Here is a 25,833-nt window from a genome sequence, read left to right as displayed (position 1 = left end):
CAGTTGCTGGGAATTGAAGACTTCTGAAGAGCAGCCCAGTGTTCTTAACCTGTGATCTATATACTCTTAATCCCGGCACTCGGGAGGCAGAGACAGGCAGATCTGAGTTTGAGGCCAGCTTGATCTACAGAGCTCCAGGGCAGCCAGCACCATGTAATGAGATTTCTTTTTTTGTCTCAAAAATATTTTTTTTCTGTTTGGATTTGGTTTGATTCACATTGATTTATATTTAGCTCTCTTAAGAATGAAATCATTTGGGGTTGGGGATTTAGCTCAGTGGTAGAGCGCTTGCCTAGGAAGCGCAAGGCCCTGGGTTCAGTCCCCAGCTCCGAAAAAAAGAACCGGAAAAAAAAAAAAAAAAGAATGAAATCATTTTGGGAAAGGTCTGATATACATTGCAAAATGTCCCATAACTAAAAAGGCCTATATATTGGGAAGAAAAATTCCAGTGTTTGGTATTAAATAATCAGAAATGCATACATATATACAAACACCAAAAGGCATATACCAGAGCAGAGTGGTATTTTTATGACAATATCATTAAACATATCCACCATTAGAGAAGATTGAAATGTATTCTTAAAATGGAATGTTAAAAAGAATGCCCTGACACATCTTTAAAATGTGAAACAATGTTAAAAACCAGGATGTATGATAAAACATGCTTAAGATATAAGAGTATGCAAAAGCACTTAGAGGGAAAGTAACAAGTTTCTCTTACTAATATAGACTGCAATGAGCCTCAAGGTTCACTTTTATTCTCTTATGGAAAGTAATGCAGGTAATCATTTTGTAGCTTGTTCCTACATGTGTTATACCTTTTTGTTGTTGTTGTTCTGCGTACGTCTCGCTCATGTATGAGGTCTGAACTGGCCTGAAAGCTGGTATGTAGGTCAGCTGCTCTGTAACTGTGACCCTTGTGACCCTCCTGTCTTTGCCGTCCAAGTGCTGGCGTTAAGTCTGCTCTATCCTGCCCAGTTGGAAGCATTTGTAAATAAATATGCAGAGCTGGCAGAAGAGTCAAAAACAGCAATGACCATGACTATTTCAGATACTAGGAAGCAGTGGCATGGGGCTTTAATAACTTACGACGTGTGGAAGCATGTTCTTATGATACTAAAGATTTACAGTAATTGTAAAGGCTTCACAAAGACACCACTTTTCTCTTTTATTGTATTTCCATATTTTATCTATGAATCCTTTCAGGATAATGAGGTTCCTCTTATAACTAAAGGGCTTGCCACAGTTGTTACATGCATAGGGCTTCTCTCCAGTGTGAGTTCTCGGATGAGCAATGAGACTGGTCCTCTGGCCGAAGCACTTTGCACACTCACTGCATTTACAGGGTTTCTCTCTGTGTGAGTTCTCTGATGACAGATGATGTAGGACTTCTTCCTAAGAGCTTTCCCACACTGAGGACACTTGTAGGACTTCCACCCTGTGTGGATTTTCTAATGGACAGTGAGGGCTGCCTTTTGGCAAAAGGACTTCCCACACTTGTTACACACAGGGTTTCTCCCCAGTATGAATCCTCTGGTGTAGACTGAGAGGTGTTTGTTTGTTTGGTTTTCTTTCCTGGCTGAATGATTTCCCACACTTACTACATTCATATGGTTTCTTTCCTGTGTGGGTTCTGTGGTGATCAGCGAGGTAGGATTTGTTCCTAAAGGCCTTCCCACAATGAGGACATTTGTAAGACTTCTCCCCTGTATGTGTCCTCTGATGTGTCACAAGAGTTGTTTTCTGGCAGAAGGACGTCCCACATTCATTACACACATAGGGCTTCTCCCCTGTATGAGTCCTCTGGTGGACACTGAGGTTCGCTTTTTGGTGGAAAGATTTCCCACATGCTTTACAAATGTAGGGTTTCTCCCATGTATGAATTCTCTGATAGAGGGAGATAATTGTCTTTTGGCAGAAAGGTTTGCCACAGTGATTATAGCCATCAGGTTGTTCTCCTGTGTGAGTTCTCTGATGACGAATAAGGTGATTTCGGTCGGAATGCATTCTGACACTGTGGACATTCATACGACTTTTCCCCTGTGTGTGTTCTCTGATGATCTGTGAGGGCTGTCATTAGGCAGAAGGACTTGACACACTCATTACAAACAAAGGGCTTTTCTCCCATGTGAGTTTTCTGATGGCTGATGAGATAGGACTTCCTTCTAAATGCGTTTCCACACTGATGACATTGGTAGGGCTTTTCCTCTGTGTACCCGCCACATGCAGAGTCAACACTGACTTCCTGCAGAAGGATTTCCCACATTCAGTGCATTATGTGTTTTTCAGTACTTGCCACCATTTTCTCTTTGTTATATATCGATGGCTTTTCTTCTCTGTACAGTCTACTGAGTGTCACTGAGCTTCCCTGTCTACTTCTCGCAGACCTTATGCTCAGATGCCTGTGCTGCAGTCACAGGCTCCTTAGGCTGCACAAGTGCATCGTGGTGACTGCAGCACTCGCCATCTGAGTGTGGGGTTTGACGTCAGGATGTCCCACGTCTTGCATGGAATTCGGGTGTGACTTCCCATAGTCGTCATACTCACCGAATCTCTTTCTTGCGGGGTTTAGATTACAGTTGATTAATTCTGAGACATTTTCTACAACATTTCCATGAGTGTCGTGTTTAGGGGGTAGATCTTTGGAATTAACAGGACTGTTCACTAGGGTAAATGTCTTGTCTGTGGTTAATGCGTACAGATGATCTCGAATACCTATCTTCCTGTTCCTTCAACTTCATTAATAGCTCTCTTGAGTTCCATTTTTCTTCTAGGAAAGAATAACAAAAATTATAAAACAGTGTGCCATGCAGACCGAGAGCCAACCACTTCCCAGTTACAAAGCAAAATAAAGAAAAAGAAAAAGCCTACAGCAGACGACAACAGGAAGCCACACATTGCTTTCCATCATGCTCTATCTAAAACCAGGATATAATGAGCAACTAGAGACAACCAGTCTGTCTTCAGCAAAGGGGGAGGGTAGTACCTACAACCGCAAAGCCAAGAAGGGGCGAAGTCGGGTGTGTGAGAACTCACTCACTTTACGGCTAACTTCCACGGCTCACAGCTGAGCTAAAGGCCACAGTTCTTGTCTCCTTTTTACATCCCAAAGAAGTATAATAATGGGTGCTCATGAGCTATTTCATTCCCACATCCAAGGATGCAGGCTTTTAGAACCTGATGGATCTAGGGTAAGCTGCACCCCCTCTCCAAACAAACTGTGATTATGAAGCTGAAGTGAGAATTTCTGGTTTCACTGGAGACTCAAGTTGTGTCATGTGATATTCTTCTGGAGCAGACACTTGTGAAGGACGTGATGTTTGGAGAGAGAATAACCCAATAGACAATGGTCAACAGTCTGGCATTGGTTCACCTTGCGACTCCGTGCTGGTCTTCACTGACACTGGTCTAAACTGATGACGACAATGATATTACATTGGTTTACACTGCTTTCCTCACTGATCTTCACCTGTCGTGACTTCATAGAGAGAAACAAACCACAGAACTTCTGGTGGTGTTCCAGCTGGTTCTTGCCGATTTGGCGGACTCATGCCAATTAGCTGAGCCTCACGCTGCTGGTGTTTTGCTTATAGACTCGACTGCAGGTGAAGAAAATTGGAATGGCCCCAAGGAACTACTTCTAAACAGGTCCACATCCCTCTTGCCCTTTTAGCCATTTTCCTCCTCTACCTTTGGCCAATGGTCTGTAAGGGAGGTTGAAGTGTTTAAGAACCCTTATTAAAGTAGGTTTTAAAAAAATATAAGCCTCCAGACTGCTCCCTAATTAGACCACACCATATATGACAATATATGGGAACATCTGGTGATAATCTCTTAAGAGGCATCGATTCTGATTCTAGTTTTTAGTTCACTATGTCCCAGAGAAGATAATCTTAAACAAACAAACAAACAAACAAACAAAAAACACCTAGTTTCTTGTCTGTAAATAAGCTTTTATATTTATTATATTTGCCTACTGTAGGGGTTAATTTTATTTTCTAGATGGGTATTAGTTCTTTGCTTTTTGAGTTATAGTTTTATACAGCCCAAGATAGCCTCAAAATTGTTATGTAGATGAGGATGACTTGCCCTGATCCAACTGCCTCCTTTTAAAATTTATTTACATTATGCGCATGAGTAGTTTGTGTGCTCTATGTACGCAAGCCCTCGCATTATTACCTTTAGAGGACAGAAGATTAAAGACAGCTGTGACCTGCCATGTAGATTCCAGGAACAGAACCCAGGTCCTCTGCAAGAGCAACATGTATGTACCCTTAACAGTGGAGCCAACTCTCCAGATGCCAACTGCCGCGCCCCCCCCCCAAAGATTTATTTATTTTATTTATATAAGTACACTGTAGCTATCTTCAGACACACCAGAAGAGGGCATCAAATTCCATTACAGATGGTTGTGAGCCACCATGTGGTTGCTGGGAATTGAACTCAGGATCTCTGGAAGAGCAGTCAGTGCTCTTCACTGCTGAGTCATTTCTCCAGCCCTCTTTTTCTTCAGAGCTCTACAACAGTCAAACAAATCGACTCACTTTAAAACGGAGGCGCACGCATTTCCCCCTTACCATTTTGGTTAACAATCGTTTTCTAAAACACTGTCTATAAAGGACAGGCTCAAAAAGACACACAGTGGAATCTCCTTGGGAAGAATCCAGAAAAAACAAAACAAAACAAAAAAACCTTAAGTCCAGCGCTCCCAGAGATCGCCTCCCTCCCTCCCGGAGACGCGCCCTTGGCTCCCGCCCTCGCTACATTCTCCCTGCTCGCTGTCTCTACGGCCTGGGCTCTCTCTCGCTATACTCCCGGGGTTTTCCTTCCTTGTCTGTCCTAACCCAGCCTTCCCCTTCAGCTTTCCCAGCCAGGCTCGTCCATTACCGGCCCACTTCACAAGCACAAGACCCGCGGGTTCACCTTCGAAGCCTGATTTAATGTGCGCGCCTGCGCGTTGTGGCGCGTTCGACCTATCCCAGGGGGCTCTGCAATGTCCCTGGGACCGCTGGCCATACGCGTCTTCCCGACATCCGGGTTTTGCGGACCTTGCACTACATTTCCCACAGACCACAGGGCCACGTTCAAACTGCTGATTTTGGGTCTGAGTCTGGCGTGAGTTCCCAGAGGTCTTACCAGAGTGGAACGCCATTCTGGAGTTCGCGTTTGTGTGTGCCTACTTGCGTGCGATTGTGTGGCGAGACCATGATTAAGTGCGTGGCTGGGCTTGGGTACCTGCTCTGATGAGGGGCCTTTGGAGTGACGCGATGACTTGTGAAGTGGGCTGTGATGGATTTGAGATCCTCCGACATAGGATGCTGCTGCCTTGACTTAGTATTTATACTGCCTGGGTTCATGGGGCAGAACTTCTGCACTTCCAGTTTGCTTGGAGTCTGTTGGGGAGTCAGCTTTTGCCTCTGAAGACTAAAAATGGTGCCTAAACAGTCAACTTCCAATGAACACGGATTGCTTGTCTTCCTCGGGACTCCTGGTCTGCGGTGCCTGAGTAAATGCGCCAGGTATCAGTAGAATGAATGCCAGGCTAGACACTGATTCTTGATTTTTGTTTGGTTTTGAGACTGGTCTCTTAATTATATAGTTCTGGTTGTCCTGGAACTCCCTATGGAGACCAAACAGGACTCAGACTCATAGAGATGCACACCCCTCTGCCTCTGAAGTACCGGGATTAAATGAATCACCACACCTGGCCTTTTATTGTCTACCTGTGCATTTTTTAAAAGGCTGCCAGTAAGTCTGGCTTGGTCTACTGAGTTCGTAACAGGATCCCGAGGGCCACACAGAAACCTAGTCTTTTGCTGCCTTCCTTCTTTGTCCTGCAGTCTTGAACCCTGGCTCTGTGAATGTTCCTTGGCTAGCTGCAACGGTAAACTTTTGTAGAATGAGAGATGTGGTGGATCTGTTTAGTCTCACTCTTGCTGAGAAATGGTGGCATGCTCCCTGAAGACCGTTTCTCTCTTCTCCTTAGTTCCCTCTTCAGTGTTCCACAACCCCCTGTCCCAAATGCAGCAAATGGTGGAAACTTAGTGTGCAGACCCAGGGACCTGTCAGGACATTTATATTCAAACCATAACTTGAGACCCTGAGGCAAAAGGATAACTATTTTGAAGGCAGCCTGGGCTGCTGAGAGAGCCCTTGCCTCAAAGTACATTAAAAGACTCTCAGAAGATATGTGCTGCAGGAGAGAATATGATCCTCAAGAATGCAGAATACCCCTACACTTTTTCTTGTTCCAAGATGGGGTTTCTCTGTCCTGGAACTCACTTTGTAGACCAGGCTGGCCTTGAATTGACTAAGATCCACCTGCCTCTGCTTCCTGAGTGCTGGGGGCTGTGTATGCCACCATGCCTGACTAACCAGACTTTTTAAAAAAAAAGAATTTTAACTATACTTGTGTATGTGGGTGCATGTGCGTGTGGGCATGTTCCTGGAAGTCAAGAGGACAACATGCATGGATCAGCTCTCTCCATCCATCGTACAGTTCCCAGGAATCCAACTCAGGTCTTCAGGCTTGATAGTAAAACCATCTCCCTGTCCCCCAAATTCATTCATGTAACTCATGTCACAAGTAATACTGCTCAAAACCAAGGGCAAAACCAGGTTGTCCCCCAATGTCATTCCCAATGATTGCATGTACACTAATGAGCACGCCTTTGGTCAACCACTGTGCTCTCTTTTAAAGACTGCCCCACGGCCTAGTATATGACCTCACACAGGTGTGCTCTCTAACCCAGATATGAAGCCCACCATTCAAGGCGTATTAGATGGACAGGTGTTGCAGCTAGGGCCAAATGCAATGTCTTCCTTGCAGTGTGATTGAATTGATTCAAAGAAAAATGTGGAGGTTTGAATTAGAATACTTGCATAGTTCACAATTTCTCTTGTCACCACATAGTGGTGCTATTTGAGGATTAGGAGGTATGGCCTTGTTGGAGAAAGTGTGTCATTGGTGGTGGGCTTTTGAAGCCAGGTGTCTGTCTGTCTCTCTCTCTTTCCCTACCTTCCCCCACTCTCTGCTTGCAGATCCCAGATGTAGCTCTTTGCTAGTTCCACAGCATCGTGGCCTGCTGCCATGCTCCCCACCATGATGAAAATGGACTCACTCTGAAACTGTAAGCCAGCCCCAATCCTTTCCAGGGTTTCTCAGGTCTGGTGTGTCTTCACAGCAACAGAATAGTGACTAAGACAAAAAGTGACTATCAGATCACATGGGTAAGGCTAGTATGTTTCATGCATGCACAGCATGTATAATTCATGAGTCCAAGGCCCATTGTGCCCATACCCATATCCCAATCCTCCCAAGGCCATGGCAGGAGGATCAATCACCACAAGTTCAAGTCTAGCTTGGGCTACATGGAAAATCCCAGGTCACCCAAGGCTTCACAGAGAACTTGTTTCAGAGAAAACAACAAACCATTCAGAAATTACTTTTTTTTTTTTGGCAGAGCATGAGTGTGTGGGGACACAAGGTCCTGTGGCTGTGGGGCTATAGGAAAGATCTCGAATTTGTTTTAGAAAACTTACAAACAATGCAATTTATTTTTGCACTTCTATTTGTAATTTTATACATGTGTAAATTTTTGTATCTGACCACAGTGAGAACATGAAAGCACTCCAACACCTCAAAGGACACCCTCATGCATTGCTTCTGCCCCAAGATCCTCCCCACACCAAATACTCAGTGAACTCTCACCAATCCTGTGATGTTTTTGCCGTTTTCAGAATGTCATGTAAGTGGAATCACACAACTTGTAACCTTTAGACAGCTTCTGCTTGTAGCTTAATTCATTTGAAGTTTATTAGCAGAGTTGAACACTGGAGAACTCCAATAGTCTCGCGGTGCCAGCCCATCTTGCTCGTGTGACACAGTATGCACACTTACCCCTCGAAGAGCTCTTGGCTCCTTTCAGATTTTGAGGAACTATCTGTGGCATTGCCCATTAGCATTCTCTCTGGTGAAGATGTTTTCACTTATCCAAGGGATGGAAAATACAAGTGAAATTTCAGGTCACATGGGAAGTGTGTGTTTTATCCTTTGGTTGGTTTTTTCCATTGAAATTTTTACTTTTAAAGTTTTTTTTTTTCCAAAGACAGGGCTTCTCTGTGTAGCCCTGGCTGTCCTGGAACCACTATGTGATCACTGAGATTTGAACTCAGGTCCTCTGGAAGAACAGTTAGTGCTCTTAACCGCTGAGCCATTTCTTCTGTCCCATCTGTTCTCTTAATGATCAGCTGTCCTAGGCTGTGACGAGGCCGGAGAAGTTTTGCTCCTCCCCTACCTAGAAGCTGCCATGGCTCTACAGTGCCCATGACTGTTTTAACTTTTTAAGAGATTGACGACTTGTTTTCCAGGGTGGCTGAGGCACTTTGCAGCTCGTTTAGCAATATGGAGGAGGTTGTGCAGAGCCAGTGAGCATCTCCTCTTGTTCATACACCAGGGTGGTGGAAAGTTCAGGACCATCAACTGCTAACTATTTCAAGTGGTTGAACATCCCAGAGGTAGATGTTGGAGACAAAAGCTGAGGCCAGAAATATGTGCTGTTTCTTATTTCTTGTGAAGTGTGGCAGTGGAAGCCTGGTTACCTCAGATAGTACTGGGAGAACATCTCACAAGACAGGTCACGCCTAAGACGCACTGTTCATTAACAGACGGGGACACAGAGTAAAGGGGCACATCTGTTCACACATATCACCAGGAACCCATAATCAAAGATGGAGTTAATGTATAGTTGGGCTGCAAAGCTCTCATGTCTTCAGGCTGGAAGGCCCACCACCACCCAAACCAGTCTGCTTATCGGTGCATCTCAAATCACCACCACTAGCCTGGCTTGACATGGATTCGTGGGCTGAGGGTTCTTGCAGAGAGCTTCTGCTTGGAGCATTCACCAAGCAAAACTTCCTGCGCATTCGCACTGGAGACAGCAGCATGTGGAGCTGTCCTGAGTGCTAAGGACGGCAGGCAGCTTGCGTCCGCATGATATGCAGCTCCCTCCCCATAAGTGTGATGAGGGTGTGTTCGGTGGGGGTCTTATGAGTCTTCAAATGATAGCAGCCTGTCTTAGAGTTTACTGCTGTGAGCAGACGCCATGACTCTGATAAAGGAAACGCTGAATTAGGGCTGGCTTACGGTTCAGAGCTTCAGTCCGTTGCCGTCATGCGGGAAGCACGGCGTGCGTGTCCATGCACACGTGGTGCTGGAGATCGAGCTGCATCTTCATCTGCAGGCAGCAGGAGACCGTGTGCCACAAGACGTGTAGCTTGAGCACGAGGGACCTCAAAGATGCCTCCACAGTGACACATTTCCTCCGACAAGGCCACCCCTCTTGTAGTGCACCTCCCCATGGCCAAGCATTCAAACACAGGAGTCTATGGGGGCCGTTCCTATTCCAGCCACCATGGAGCAGATCCTCACGAAGGCTGAATGACCTTATAAGCTGAGTATGGTGACACATCTGTAATCACAAGACTTGGGAGAGACAGCAGGAGAATTAGGAGTTCGAGAACACCCTGAACTATATGACATAGTGAGATGGAAGCCAGCCTGGGCTATATGACATCCTGTTTGAAACAGCATGTTGGGGGTCGGGGCTAGAGGACTGAAAGAAAAATCAGGCATGACCATGTAGGCTGGCCAATGTCCAGCTAGGTATTTACATAAGCTACATGCCTTCGAGTGTGAAGACCTGCCTTCCCCTCCCTCTCACTGGAACCATCACTGATCAGTAGTTCTATATACTCAATCACAATGAATGAAACCAGACACAGCACGAAGGCCAGAAACGTATAAAAGTCTCAGCCTTGTGATATCGAGGTCCCTCTAGCTTTCAGGTTCTAACCTACGGAAGAACAACTACTTCCTGGTTATAAAATCTCGGCCATCTCATGCCCTGCTCATTGTCCTGCGACACACAAACACTCTGTTAGGTGTCTAAAACCTGCAAAGACTGTAGGGAAGTGGGCATGGGTTCTAGAACCAGCTTCATATATCACCGCTGCCCAACCAACACAATGGAGCAACTAATCCAAGTAAAAAATCTCCTTGCATTTATTTAAGGCGAAAATCTCTAAAAATCAATGCAAAAATAAATAAATAAATAAATAAGTAGCGCTCTCAACTGCACAGGCCATCATCAATCCCCAAGCAGAGCACTGCCAGGCTGTGCGTGGCACACAGCCTGGCATACTTTGAGGTATTTTTAATGACGTCAACAAATCCAATTTTAAAAAGAAAGAAAATGCACAAAGGAACACTTTGGGGGGAACACTTTGGCTGACAGTTTCAGGTGAGGGCCATGCGGTTCCACTGCTTCTGGACAGACCTCTCTGACAGCTCCGCATCGCACAGTGGACAGAGTAGAAAGATGGCGGACAGAAGAAGGGGCCAGAGTCAAGGTGTTTTACCAGGGACTGTCCTCAGGGGCCTAGCAACAGCTTATGTCATTATCTGCCACTGTCATCACCAGGTGCCACCTGATTGCTCTGCCTCCCTCCATCTGTCTTGTTCATTCTCTCTCTCTCTCTCAACCTCGTACACTAGATGTGTTACTTGGCATAATTTCTTAGCAGCATGCCATGCTATAGGCCTATGGAAAGCACCCATCTCGACGCCTTCTCCTATCAACCTCCAGTGGCCTACTTCCTCCAAATATGACCCTACTATTGGTTTCATCAAGGCTTGTAACCCACTGATGAGGCTAGAGTGCCCCAGGCGCTAATCACTTCCCAAAAGCTCATTAGCTGGCAGCCACACCTTTACCACATGAGCCTTTGGCAGACACTTTAGATTCAAACTACAGCATCGCCTCACGGTGGGACTCAAAACCGGCATCAGCTCTCCCAAGCAGCCTGCGCGCTAACAGTTATGACGGCCTTATAAAGTCCACCCAGACTTTCTCTAACACATTCAAAAGTGTGTCTGAGAAGGACGGGTTTGTGCTCTCTGCCCCTGGACTGTGTCATTTGATCTGGCTTCCCTTCACGGACTCCATGACAGCCTTGTTCCCTCTGCGTTAACCATGGCATGGCTTTAGTAGCCAGCTTCACTTTGTACAAAGTTGGGATACTGAGGGTTGGGGAGACAGTTCAGTTGGTAAAGTGCTTGCCATGCAGGTAGGTTTAAGAACCTTCGTTCCCTCCCAGACACCATATGAGATCCCAGTGTGGTGTCACAAGCTGATATCCCCACTGGTAGGGAGGCAGAGGCAGAGGCAGAGGCAGAAGATAGGGTTCACTGGACAGGCAGCCAGACACTTGCTGAACTTCAATCGGTAGAAAACAAGATGGACAACTTCTGAGAACTGAGGTTGTTCTCTGGGATACATATCACACCCACTCACACTCACACTGACATACTCATTCATATTCATACACACCGCACAAACTCTCTCTCACACACACCATACAAACAACTCTCTCTCTCTCTCTCTCTCACACACACACACACACACACACACACACACACACACACTGACATACTCATTCATACTCATACACACCGCACAAACTCTCTCACACACACCATACAAACAACTCTCTCTCTCTCTCTCTCTCTCTCTCACACACACACACACACACACACACACACACACACACTGACATACTCATTCATACTCATACATACCGCACAAACTCTCACACACACCATACAAACAAATCTCTCTCCCTCCCTCTCTCTCTCTCTCCCTCTCTCTCTCTCTCTCTCTCTCTCTCACACACACACACACACACACACACACACACACACACAATCATTTGAGTATGAGTAGTCAGATCTATAGGCCTTGGATAAAGTTGTATTTTCCCCACCCACCTCTAATTTCAACAATCTTACAGGTTTTCCAGTGTTGAGCAAAGGAACTGCTGAGTGCTTCTGTTTCTCTCATAGTTTTCAAATAAGGTGTTAACTGCAGCTGAAGGCCGTCCCAAGTTTGTCACATGACGATATGAAGACCTGGGCTGTGGCTAAACACCCCTGTTTATTCATTCTCTTCTCAGTCCCATCTCCCCAGTAGCATTGCTCGAGGTCCCTTCTAACGGGATTTCTGTGCGGGTCTGCCAATGAGTCTTGACTGTTTGTATGCACAACCTCATGCATGCCTAGTTCTTGCAGAGGACAGGACAGGACTAGGTCCCCTGGAACTGCCATTACAGCCAGCTGTAAGCCACCAAGTGGGTGTTGGGGACTAAACCCAAGTCCTCTGCAAGAGCAGTGAGTTCCCTTTGACTGCTGAACCATCTCTTGATCCACTCCAGAATTCTGTCATTTGAACACTGTCGTGCTGGGAATATTTGTAGTGGTTTCTCTTTGGAATACACTTATCTCATGATGTGAAGTTCTGAGTTACGTGGTTCTACCTACTAAAGCTGACTGAATACACATGTGCCCTAACACTCAGTGACTTCACTCCTTGAAGATACACAGGAAAGTGTATATATGTACCTTTTTATTATGGCCGTAAGCAATAAACAGTGTAAACGTCTACCAATAATAGCAGAATGGGTAAGAGAGATATACGACTGTATGGAATTCTATATAAATGAAGATAAATGGGCTTTTGCCCACGCACTCATGACTGTCCCAGAGACGATGAGTGGAACAAGCTATGTATGAAAGGACATAGGCTAAACACTCCAATCTTCTAATAATACAATGGTAATAATAACGTGTAGAACCTGGCTTATACTTTTAGAAGTCGGAGCTGTGGTTAAACTTGAGGGGGCAACAACTGACTTTTTTTTTTAAAGATTTATTTATTTATTATATATAAGTACACTGTAGCTGTCTTCAGATACACCAGAAGAGGGTATCGAATCTCTTTACAGATGGTTGTGAGCCACCATGTGGTTGCTGGGACTTGAACTCATGACCTCTGGAAGAGCAGTCGGGTGCTCTTAACCTCTGAGCCATCTCTCCAGCCCAACAACTGACTTTTATGCCACATGGACAAGCTGCATTCGGTCAATGGTCTATTACTGATTCCAGAGGAATCTATGTCCTGAGACTGAAAGGCAAACCTGAACATTTACAGCATAAATCAGAGGTCAGTGTAGTCTCCTGAATCTAGTGATTAAAACATGAAGCCTTCATTTTCAAATACTTGGTTGTCATTGAGTTTATGCAGTAGTGTGTGTGTGCGCGTGAGCGTGTGCGCGCGCGCGCGTGTGTGTGTGTGTGTGTGTGTGTGTTACCAAGTAGTAAACGGAAGGAATAGAACTGGAAAGGAATGGAACCTGAAAGCACTCAGTATCAAAAAACCCAAAAACCAGAAAACCACCCCAAATCTGCCAGCTGTGGTGGCCGGTATCTTTAATCCCAGCACTTGGGAGGCAAAGGCAGGTGGATCTCTGTAAGTTTGAGACCAGCCTGGTCTATGCACCAAGTTCTGGGCCAGCCAAGTCTACATAATGAGACCCCTGCCTCAAAAATATAAATAAATAAATAAATAAATAAATAAATAAATAAATAAATAAATGAATGAAAGCACTCCACTCACTGAAATCTCACCGTCTCTGCCTTGTGAGTTTTCTGGTGGGCGACGAGGTTCGATTTACAACTAAAGAATTTTCCACACTCATGACATTCATAGGGTTTTTCTCCCGTGTGAGTTTTCTGGTGGCGGATGAGGTTTGACTTCCTACTGAAGGCTTTACCACACTGGGGACAGCCGTTGGACTTTTCCCCTGTGTGTATTCTGTAGTGCACAGTGAGGATAGCCTTCTGGCGGAAGGACTTCCCACAGTCACTGCAGACGTAGGGCTTCTCGCCAGTGTGGATCCGCTGATGGAGGGTCAGGGTCGTCTTCTGGCAGAAGGACTTCCCACACTCGCTGCACATGTAGGGCTTCTCCCCTGTGTGAGTCCTCTGGTGCACTGTGAGCGTTGTCTTCTGGATAAACGCCTTCCCACACTCAGCGCACTGATAGGGTTTCTCCCCTGTGTGAGTCCTCTGATGGTCGATGAGGTAGGACTTTTTCCCAAAGGCACTTCCACACTGAGTGCATTCGTAGGCTTTCTCCCCCGTGTGCGTTTTGTGGTGCCTGGTGAGGGTGGCCTTCTGGCGGAAGGACTTCCCACAGTCCACACAGAGGTAGGGCTTCCCGTCTGTGTGTGTTTTTTCATGGAGCGTCAGAGCCGTCTTCTGACGGAAAGCTTTCCCGCACTGACTGCAAATATAGGGCTTCTCACCTGTGTGGATCCTCTGATGCTCGATAAGGTAGGACTTCCTTCTAAAACTGTTCCCACAGTAAGGACACTGGAAGGGCCTCTCGTCCACCTGAGATCTGGGGTGCATAACAAAAACTGACTTTCTGCAAAGGAGTTTCCCATATTTGTTGTATGTAGAACATTTCTTTTCCATAAGATTATGTGGGTGAATACCAAGGTCTGACTTCTCAAAAAAAGCAATTTCATCTTTACTGCAGTTGAAGTCCCTGACCCCTCTGTGAGCTCTGTCATGTGGAAATGCCACTTCTGTCATGAGGAAGGAGCTGTCACATTCATCACATTCAAACCTCTGCTCCGGAATCTGGGTCTTCTGGTGCTGAGCGAGCTCCAGGCTGGAGCTCAGATTCCTTCCGATTTGTTTATAGAGAGTTGGGACAGGATGAGTTTTCTCCTGCTCTGAAGTCAGGACTGATTCCTCCCACTCACTGCTGTCACCCAGCGTCCCCATTACAGGGTTTATATCTCTACTGATGAAGTCTGAGATGTTTTTCAAAACTTTCCCATCAGATTTATACTCAAACAGTGTTTTGGAAATAATATGGTTATTGCCTAGTGTTTTCTCATAAACATTGTTCCTCTCCTTAATTAGCTTCTTGTGGTTGATGATCACAATTGATGTAGGAGGCTTGTCTTGGTAGTCTCTGAACTTCACCAAAACCTCTTCATCTTCTAGAAGAGAAGTTAGATATATATAATTAGCTGGCAATAGTCCAAGTATATATATGTGTATGATGTATATATACATAAATGCAGTAGATATAGATATTGAAGGAACCTATGATGTCTCATTATTATGGTTTCCAAAAGGATAGATTGAATCTTATGTTCTATAATGATACATTATATAAATGTCAGAAAAGTTCCCAGTCTCTCAGGCCAACAATAAAAGACCACAATGGGCCAGGCCCTCCCCCAGCAATCACTAGTTAACATGTTTCACAGGCCTCTCTACAACATGATCTTACAGAGGAATTTTCTTATTTGAGTCCCCCATCCCCACCCCCCCATAACTCTAGCTTGTGTCATGCTGACACAAGATTATCTAGCACAGCCTTAAATTATATGTGTGTGCACACACACACGCGTCACATGTGCACACGCATGTGTATAGAGAGGTCAGAGGACAATGTGTGGGAACTGGTTCTCTCCTCCCACCCTGGAGCCCTGGCAGCCTGGCAGCCAGAGTTTTATTTACTGATCCTCCTGGGTCCACCTCTCACGGGCTGGGGTCACGGGCCTCTCTCTGTTCTCTTTGGTGCTGTTCCTCCCATAGGAACTTTGGCTGTGAAAGGAAGCACTCCACCGTCCCATCCCTTTACTGCACACTGGCCTGCAGGGCCTCTCCCACCCCATCATTTCACTTCTTCCTTTGCCCCCATCTGTCTTGTCCTCCATTCCCTTGAGCCTGCTGCTGTATCCTGCCTCCATTCTCAGTCTCTTCATCCCACTGTCCACCTATGCTACAAAGTTCCCATTCCTCTCCAACTCCTACAGGTAACTTAGGTCTCCCAGACCCTACCGGGGACACTTAAAGAACTCAGGAACCAAAAGAGTCGCCTGTGCTGTGAAGAAACAAAAAGCTCTTTGGAAGGGAACAGTTTTAACTGATGGTTACCAGACGCCTCTTCAGACATCCATCCACCTGGCTAGATCACACAGAGGAGGAACTTCAGCGGTAACGCACTGGCACACATAAAGTGCTCTGGGTTCCATCCATAGCATCAGAAGTGTTTTCGCATAACAAAGCAGATACGCACTGTGCAGGAAAAGTGGGTGTTCTACTGTATTTTACTGAGTCCTGGCTAACATCCTTAGAATGAAAGTTGTGAGAGATGTGTTTCCAGTCTGTATGTCTATGATTGCCTGTGTCTGTATCATGCCCACATGCATGAACATGCACACACAGACACACAAACTCAAGAAGAAATGAAAACACATTTCAAATATAGACGTAAAATTTTTCTACTTCACAAGTACATTTTATGGGGGTGGGGTGGGGGTGTGTTACAGCCATGCACCCGAGGGTGGTGGAGGCCAGAGGTGCCCTTCTGAACTGCCCTCCACCTCATTTTGTAAGACAGACAAAACAAAACAAAACAAACCCGCAAATGACTTCAGCATCTAAAACCATGTATGGATCTCTTGACTACGAAGTTGGGTGGAAGAAAAAAATCATGACTGTAGAGGGCCGCAATAACATTTGCCACCACTAGATGGCGCTGGCTTCCACTGCGCCCCACGTGGTAGGCTAGGATAGCCTCCGCCATTACTAGATGGCGCCAGCCTTCGCCGCGCCAGCCGGCCCCCCTTTCAGGAAGTTAACTGTGCACATGTACAAGAGTGCCTTCGTGCCAGGTCTTTGCCCACTCCGGGGCGTGCCCTATGAGATCATGGGTAACAACCAATCAGGTGTGGGTGCGCCACACTAGGGTTTTATAAGCGCGCCATGTTGGCGCGGTGTGGCTTTTCCTCTTCTAAGATTAATAAAGTGGTCACAGTAAGGATTTCTAAATGTCCGCGTGCTTCTTGCCAGCGAAAAGTCGCGCGCGGGACACATGACAATGGTAATCCCAGTAACAGTCGGTCACCTAGTGGGAGGCGATGTCTTGGAAGAGACTTAGGGGAACTGAGTTATGGACATGCTCTTTGTCTTGACTGGGATGAGGAAGGCATGGGTTTATACAGTTGTCAGAATCTGAGCGCAGTGTGTCAGACCTCTATGTCCCCCATATCCAGAAAGCCTGAAGGAGGTTCACAGTAAGGTAATAGAAGGCAGCATCTCTATAAACACTGGGCAAACAAGGAAAAGACTGACTGGAAAGTGATACTCAAAACGAAGATTCAGATTTTAAATGTATGAAACGCAACCACAGATCTCAGACTTTTAAATATTCACTTGTGAGCCAGCTGTGCTGTTCAGGCCTTTGACCCAGCATTCTGGAGGCAGAGGCAGGCGGACCTCTGGGAGTCGGAGACCAGTCTGGCCTATATAGTGAGTTCTAGGACAGCCAGGGCTACACAGTGAGACACTGTCTCGCCAAGCTAACAAACAAGCAAACAGAAGTTTGTATACACTACGGGAAAATGCAGACCACAATACGTCCTAGTAAAAGCACGCAGAACCCGGAAGCACTGTGCACTGTGGAGGGAATGGCAAACGGTGCTGCTGTGTGACAACAGCTTGGCGACAGATCTCTCAGAAACTAAATGTGAAGTTACTACACGAGCCAGCAAGTCTAACTGAGTACACCCAAAGCAGTCAAAAGCTGATGTGTGTGCAGCCGTGCACACGGCAGCGTCACTCACAGAAGCCAAAGATGCCAATAACCCAAAGACCAAAGCAGGAGCCCAAGGAGGAGTCTGAGGAGGAGCCAAAACGGACTCGTATCGTATTAATCGGCCTTAAAACAAGGAACTCTGAGATGCTGCAACATACATGAGCACAGAGAACAGGCATGAGATGAAATACCACAGACACAAGAGGGATACACACCATGTGATCCATTGCCACACAAGTCCTAATGAGATAAATCACAGAGAGAGAAGCTACAATGACGGATGCCGGGGAGCGTGGGTAATTTCACGTTGCTGTTAAAAGGGTGCAAGGGTGTTTGTTTGTTTTCCTTTTGAGATAGGGTTTCCTCTGTGTAGCCCTGGCTATCCTGGAACTCTCCATGTAGACTAGGCAGACCTCGAACTCACAGACATCTGCCTGCTTCTGCTCTGAGTGCTGGGATCAAAGGCGTGGGTCCCCTCACCAGGCAGGGATTCAGATTTGAAATGTGAAGTGTTTTGGAGCCTGGACAGCGGTGATGGCTGCACAAAAATGTGACCTCTGAACTATACACTGAACTCTAAACATTAAAGCCAGTAAATTACTTTACGCCAATTCTAAAAAACATGCCCTAAATATTCAACACTGTCAGACACCTGAGACCCAACACCCAGAGGATTTTTTTACTTTGGGCTTTAACGGCTGTGAGCTACCCACTCCGCAGCCCCATTGGACTTTCGTCTTCTTATGAAGCAGTAGAGCCCTTGCCTGTGTCATGTGCTCCATCCCTGAGCCGTCCCCAGCCTCCCCCACCTTTATAGCTATGACTTACCCAGATAGCTCTGACTTGGGAACATTCGCTCTGTCCACAGCTCCTCTCCTTGCTCCAACTTGCGGATCATGTCAGGTTTTGTTATGTGAAATCCTGATAAAGAAAATGAGGAAGGAAGGAAGGAAGGAGAGAAGGAAGGAAGGAAGGAGGGAGGGAGGGAGAGGAAGGAGAGACTTGTTTTAAGATGCTGGGACTCCAAAGTACTGAGATAGACACAACTTCACTGTGGTAGATGGGACAAATTAATGCCAATAATCACACACTCTGGGGCTGGAGAGAGAGCACAGCAGTTAAAAACACGTTGCTCTTCCAGAGGACCCAGGTTCAATTCCTAGCATCACATGGCCATGCACAACCATCTGTAACTCCAGTTCTAGGGATCCAATACCCACTCTGGCCTCTGCAGACATCAAACACACATGTGATTCATACACACACACACACACACACACACACACACACACACACGTACATATATACATATGTACAGGCAAAACACCCATATATATTAAATAAATCTTTAAAAACTCATACTGGACCAGGGTCAATAGTGCACACCTTTAATCCTAGCACTCTTGAGACAGAGGCAGGAACATCTACATGAGTTCAAGGCTAGCCTGGTCTACATAGCAAGCCCCGGCATAGATAGGTTAACATAGAAAGACCCTGTCATATGTAACACTGGACAAACACGAGAGGCTGGTTCCAGGACCCTCGGGAGGGCATAGTGACACTTACCCACCGAGATGAAATGACAGTAGTTTTCCAGCATCACGTCCCTGTAGAGGGCCTTCTGGGCAGGGTCCAATCGCTGCCACTCCTCCTGGGTGAAGTCCACAGTCACGTCCTTGAATGACACTGGTCCCTGTAAGGGCACACTGTGGCAGTTCATCCTGAAGTTATTGGAAACGGGTTAGAACTAAATGTTGGAGACGAATCTGGCAACGATCAGTGACTGAACTAACTTTTATACTTTTATAATTTTGTCTTTTAAAAAGATTTTTTTTTTGGAGCCGGGGACCGAACCCTTTTTTTTTTTTTTTAAAGATTTATTTATTTATATATATGAATACACTGTCACTGTCTTCAGACACACCAGAAGAGGGCATCGGATCCCATTACAGATGGTTGTGAGCCACCATGTGGTTGCTGGGAATTGAACTCAGGACCTCTGGAAGAGCAGTCAGTGCTCTTAACTTCTGAGCCATCTCTCCAGCCCCGGGGACCGAACCCTTAAAAAGATTTTTAAAAAATATTTTATGTGGGTAAGGATTCACCTGGAGAGTCTGTGCACCACATGGATGCAGTGTCTGAGGCCAGAAGAGGGTGTCAGGTCCCCTGGAACTCCAGTTGTAGGCAGTTGGGAGCCCCGATGTGGGTGCTGGGAACTAAACTAAGTCCTCTGCAAGAGCAGCCAGTGGTCTTTCTGCCAGGGAGGAGGGTTGAGGCTGGGTCTCTATGTAGCTCTGGCTGTCTTGGAACTCACCATGTAGACCAGGCTGGCCCTGCCTCTGCCTCTGAGCATTGGAATTAAAGGTCATTGGGATTAAAGGATTAATGTCACTACTGTGACATTAGCAACTAGTACTATCACCGAGCCACGTCTCCAGTCCCTTAACTGTGCTATTTCTGCTACACACACACACACACACACACACATTCTAAAAGTACACCCAGGAGCATTTACTCTGTAATCTCATGCTAAATGATCTTAGAGCACACAGTTCTGTCCTGAATGCAGACGGTTGACTGCTGGGCCAAAGTGAAAGACTGTTCTCATGAGCAGTTCTGGGGAGAGGCATATGGAAGTATTCACTGCATGGACCATGGACACAGTGAGGGACGGATGTGCAGGAAATGCATCACGAAACAAAGACCACTTTCATTCTGTAGCCTGAAGCGTCATTGAAGATACAAGGCTTTGAACTTAGAATAAATCTGCACAGTAGGAAGAAAGGGCACTGGCTTTTAAAAATTCATGGGACAGCTTGTTCTTTTTTCAAAGATTTACTTATTTATTTTATTTCTATGAGCACATTGCCTCTGTCTTCAGACACACCGGAAGAGGGCATCGGATCCCACCATGTGTTCCTAGGAATTGAACTCAGGACCTCTGGAAGAGCAGTCAGTGCCCTTATCTCTCCAGCCCCTCGTGGGCCATCTTTAATCTTAGCACTCAGAAGGCAGAGGCAGATGGGTCTGTGAGTTCAAAGTCAGCCTGGTCTACAGAGTGAGCGCCAAGCCAGCCAAGGCTACATCGTCAGACTGTCTCAATAAAATAAAAAAGTAAATAAAATTCAAGTAAGTAAAAGTTCATGGGAGGAAAACCACTTAGTAAATTCAAGAAACAGCCAAAGGCAGAGCATGCTGGGAAATGCTCTCTGAGAGCAAAGAAGCAAGGGCTACAAAGGCAGCCAGTGAGCGCGGCACGGACTCTAAACTCTGAACGTTTCCCCTTGAAGCACTGCTCTTACAGATGAACTGACAGGGCCTGGAGAGAAGGTCGGCTTAGGGGTGAAGAGTACTCAGTGCTGTTTCAGAAGTGCTGGGCTTGGTTCCCAGCTCCCGTGCACGGCTGCCTAACTATAGTTCCTGACCTACAATACCTTTCTCTTCCTCCAACAGTACCCATACCCATACGGCGCACACATGTGCCGCTCAAACATGCACATACACATATACATAAATAATAAAAATAACACAGTTTAAAAAATGGACCGGGTGGGGCATTGTGGCACACGCCTTTAATCCTAGCACTGGCAGGCCAACGTAGGTGGATGTGTGTGTGTAAGCCAGTCTGGTCTACATAGTGAGTTCCAGCACAGCCGCGGCTACATAGAAAGATCCTGGCTCAAAAACAAATCTAACAAAAAATTTTAATAATTAAAAACGAACTGATTACATTTCCAATTTATTCACTGCTATCTGGGGTCAGCAGCTAAGGGCGTTCGCTTCTCTTGCACAAGACTATAGTCAGCCATGAGCATCAGGTCCAGGGAATTTGCTGACCTCGTCTGGCTTCAACAGATGCCACCCCTCCACACACACACCATCCACACACATAAATAAATCTAAACAAAACAAAACAAAAAAAAACTTTAAGAATCAGAGAGGAGGCACACACAATCTGTTTCCTATTGTTTCTGAGACAAGGTCTCACTTTGTAACCCTCGCATCAAATCAGGATCCTTTTCCCCGTCCCCCAGACTCTGGGATTCCAGGTGTGCATCGCCACCAGGGCCAGCTCCACAACCTCAGTTTTCTGTACTAGTTCGTATTCAAATGAGAACCTCACAGCCTGGACGATGCTTCCCACAAGCTAATCCCAGGACCTAGTAATTTACGCTCCTACCCATGTCTGCTCCTTGAGCACTCACAACTTAGATCTCAAATCAGTGTCAAGACAAACTGGATTCATTGAAGTGCAATCAATAATTTATTTCTCTTTGAATCAAGACAAAGCATTTCCAATACAGCAGTAATCCCGGAAGAAGAGGAGAGAAGACGACGAACAATGTAAGAGGTCACTGTGTGAAAATGGCCATAAGTAGAAGGCAAAGCTGGGGAAGGCTGCAATCTGTCTGTTAGGTACTGGGGCTGCAATCAGTGAGGCAGGCGCCTTATATGAGAGAAAAACTGGGGCGGAGCCTCCCTTAATATTATAGCTCAGTGTCACTGGTCCAGCCTGGCTTAGAGACCCTGGCCCTGATCTGAAAACCGTATCGTGGAAGCAGATCCCACTATCCAGGCCTCTGAAGGAACACTGCTAAGCAAACATTCCTGTTTCCTGAAAGGAAAGACATCGAATAGTACCTCACCTTAGACATGGCTCTGACATGTGCGAGAGACGAGCCTCGTCGTCGTCTGGGCTCCTCTTCTGGAAACGGGAAGAGTCCTATAAAGGGAGAGACGGAGGACAGAAGGAGCCAGGAAGAACATGCTCAAATCAGGTCTCTTGGATAGCTCAATTAGATCTGCAGACCCTCCCTCCCTTTCTGCACATGCCTACACCCAGGGCGAGAGTTTGTGTGGAAACAAGACAAAAACCAGAGGCCCAGTGCCTTGCTGAGCTAGGATGGATTCCGTGGAACCTGCTGTAGCTTGCAAACGCAACATTTTGTTTTGCTCTCTTAAATTCCCCATGGGTTCAAGTTGACAGGACAGTTCTGAGCATGTGACTCAGGGGCACAGCATTTGCTAGCATAAGCAAGACTCTGGGCACTGTGCTTAGCACTGCCCAAACCAGGGCTTCTTCGTGCTCTTTCCACTGACTCACACCGTCACCCGATGTACTTTGAGGGATTCCCATTTGGTTACGTACAAATGAAGTGCTGACTGCTACAGTGGATATTCTGGTTGCCATGGTTATTTTAATTACCAAGAATGAGACTGGTCTTAGAAGTGAAAGTGTGGGGTTGGGGATTTAGCTCAGTGGTAGAGCGCTTGCCTAGCAAGCGCAAGGCCCTGGGTTCGGTCCCCAGCTCCGAAAAAAAAGAAAAAAAAAAAAAAAAGAAGTGAAAGTGTACTTTTCTTTTTCATAATTTTTTTTAAAGATTTATTTATTTATTATATATACACACCAGAAGAGGGCATTGGATCTCTTTACAGATGGTTGTGAGCCACCATTGGTTGCTGGGATTTGAACTCAGGACCTCTGGAAGAGCAGTCAGTGCTCTTAACCGTTGAGCCATCTCTCCAGCACCCTCTTTTTCATAATTTTAGGAACAGAAAAATCCACTTCCGTAGATGTGAACATGATATTTATGGGTTGCAAGTGCTACTCTTCCTGCAGGCTCCCATGCAACGCCTTTCATTTCCAAACTTTTTATTTAACATCCTGCTTCGAGGTTATTGGCCTCACCATTGGGAATTATGAAAACATTATCTACTCCATTTCAACATTAGTATCTTTTTTTTTCCAAGTAGGCTTGCTGGTACTAATCTGATAATCAAATGTGCACACACCACATGGAATCCCAGCAGTTGGGAGGTTAAAGCATGGGGATCACTGACAAGTTTTAGGCCATCCTGGGCCATGAATGAGTTCAGAGGCAACTTGAACCTGTCTAAAAAAATTACACAGACGTGATCATGCAGCATACCTCAGTCATTTAAATATTACCCGTACTACAAGCCAGGTGGTCATGGTACGCGCCTTTAATCACAGCAGGGGGCAGGGGGCAGAGGGCATGGCCAGAGGGCAAGGGGCAAGGACAGGCAGATCTCTAAGTTCGAGGCCAGCCTGGTCTACAAATCGAGTTCCAGGACAGCCAGGGCTACACAGAGAAACCCTGTTTTGGGGGGAGGGATCCAAAAACATACAGACACAAAATCATGAGGAATAACAGAACAACCACATGTGCTTAGCCATAATCTTTCAAACATCCTTCAGAAAACCAACCTATTGCTTCATGTCATTCACGACGACAGAAAACGACAGAATTCCAGGCAAAGTCACTCACCATCACATCCACAAATCACTTTCAATTCTCCTGTCTCCAATAGTGGAGTCACACCTTATCTAAAAATAGACCCATGCCGCAGTAATCCTAAGCAAAACCCCACCATCCGTCTTTCACATCCAAGGAGATAGCAATCCAGTTATCGATCTGCCCCCTCCCCCCCAAATAATCAGGATGAGTTGAGGGGGCCAAATCCCAACATGCACCCCACATTCTCACAAGCAACGCTGTGATGACCAGGGACCTGCTCCCAGCCACAGAGCTTCCTCGCACTTAGCATGAAAACTACCCTTGTGCCCTCAGGTCACCGGCAGTCGTCGTCAGGGTCACGCCTACGGGCCACGCCTGAGGCCCGGTGCTACCATAGAGTGTCCAGATCCTGCTTCTTTAACATTCTTCTCCCCTCTCCGTCCGCCCAGCCTCTTAAAATTACCAGGCCCGAATCGGCCTTTCGGTTTCCTTCCAGGTCTCCCCATCTGGATTCGCTCTCTCCGTCGCCCCGGAGATGGGGAGCATCCACTGCGGTCCTCAGCTTCTCCTAACGCCTCTCACCGCCCAGCCGCGGCTCAGCCGTCTGCGCCTGCGCACACTCGCCAGGGGCTCGCTCTCCCAGGAGCCTCCGGGGCGACCCGTTAGTTGTTGCGCGCCTCTCCCTCGTCCCTGCGCTTGCACCAGCGTCCCCTTGGCTGCCGCCGGTGGGAGTCAGCTGCTCGCGAGGGTCTGTGGCCGCGCGCCAGAGTGCGTGGCTGCGTCAGTATGGGGTGTGCCCAGAGGAGAGCTCTGAAACTGACTCTGATTAGGTTTTGGTGACTGAACAGGACCAGGCGGTTTGCCATCCCTTACTGCGACCAACTGATCTTGTAACAGCACTATGCATTAATACTAATGGGACCGATGTAGCGCCCAACCCTTTTGACTTCGTTTGGGTTTGGTAGGATTTCATTTTGTCAATCCTAGGCTGAGATTTATGTGCAGGCCATCTTCTTGTGCCCGTCGAATAACGCGAGGGGTGGCCTCTGTTGCGTTCTTGTTCAGTCTGCACACAAGGTCTTTCCCATGGGTAATTCAGAGAATACATTAAGGTGTCTCTTACCCCGGGAGGGAGGAGAGGGTTCAGGGATGGCAATGAAAAGCTCCAGGATTCCTTGGAATGTGTGCTGCGACTTCTCTCACTGCCTCTGCTGTTCACCACATAGCCACACTGCACAGCATGGAGTGATATGGCTATTAAGGGGGAAGTTGGTATTTGAAACCTAAACAGCCTTGTATGGAGACCTCCAATGGGAGTTCCCTCCAGATTGAAGTGGAAGCGACGATGGAGTATTGAGGTTCTAAGAATAGGATTCCAAAGATTGTTTTAGAAGTTATGAGTCATTAATGGTTTTTCCAAGGATCTATATCTGATATGATGCATTTATTCGTCATTCTATGGAAAAAACCACACTGGTTCTATTTTGGACCTATCAATGTTACATCTGAAACTGCTACTTAATCCCGATTGTATGATTTTCTTTTGAAGGAAAATCCTACTATCAAAAAAAAAAAGGTGATTTTTAAGAAATGTACTAGACTTTGTAGCTGATTTCATTTGTTTTTAGTGCTGTACTCTGTCATTTTTCAACCCATTTCCTCAAGTTGTTCAAAAGAGATTTCTTTCCCAATTCTTTAGAAAAAAATGCTTTAAATATATACAGGTTTTACTATGTTTTTTTCCAAATTTAGTTGTTTCACGAGAAAATTATTTATTAACACAAGTTGACCTAACTATTTAAACTTTAGCCCTATGAATATTATTCAACACCAAACTGCTGGCTGCCCGACCACGAGGACCATAGCTCAATCCTAGGACCCACAGAGGAAATTGTATATGAGATGGTGAATGCCTAAATCCCAGTGGGGGAGGGGTGGACAAGAATATCCCTGGGGTTCAGTAACCAGTCTGCCTAGCTGAGTCTGCAAGCCCCAAGACTCCATGAGAGACTCTGTCTCAAAACCCCCAAGATGAACAGCTCCAGAAATGTGGC

The 25,833-nt window shown here is 46.2% G+C and overlaps 1 protein-coding gene across 16 annotated transcripts; it reads right to left on the bottom strand.

Moving 5' to 3' along the window:
* Window positions 1-1,155: 1,155 nt before the first annotated feature.
* On the bottom strand, window positions 1,156-24,385 carry Zfp382 (zinc finger protein 382). 16 transcript variants are annotated; one of them, XM_087619121.1, is made up of 6 exons: window positions 24,099-24,385; window positions 22,166-22,242; window positions 19,086-19,240; window positions 18,348-18,440; window positions 13,512-14,910; window positions 1,156-2,770 (listed from the first exon to the last, which is right to left on the bottom strand). In XM_087619121.1, the coding sequence occupies exons 2-6, from the start codon at window positions 22,183-22,185 to the stop codon at window positions 2,716-2,718; spliced, it is 1,722 nt and encodes a 573-aa protein (XP_087475247.1). In that variant the 5' UTR covers window positions 22,186-22,242; window positions 24,099-24,385; the 3' UTR covers window positions 1,156-2,715.
* Window positions 24,386-25,833: the final 1,448 nt, after the last annotated feature.

The sequence above is a fragment of the Rattus norvegicus genome, chromosome 1 (assembly GCF_021556685.1).
Source record: "Rattus norvegicus strain SHRSP/BbbUtx chromosome 1, alternate assembly SHRSP_T2T, whole genome shotgun sequence".
Classification (NCBI taxonomy): Eukaryota; Metazoa; Chordata; class Mammalia; order Rodentia; family Muridae; genus Rattus; species Rattus norvegicus.
The sequence above is the reverse complement of the archived record's forward strand: the minus strand, read 5'-3'. Positions and strand labels throughout refer to the sequence as shown.

Coding starts and splice junctions, on each gene's coding strand:
- Zfp382 (XM_087618887.1), bottom strand. CDS start 24,285: ATGGGGAGACCTGGAAGGAAACCGAAAGGCCGATTCGGGCCTG. Junction 19,213..22,165: donor ATGTCAGAGCCATGTCTAAG/GTGAGGTACTAT, acceptor GTGCCCTTACAG/GGACCAGTGTCATTCAAGGA. Junction 14,911..18,347: donor CCCAAGTCAGAGCTATCTGG/GTAAGTCATAGC, acceptor CTTCTCTTCTAG/AAGATGAAGAGGTTTTGGTG.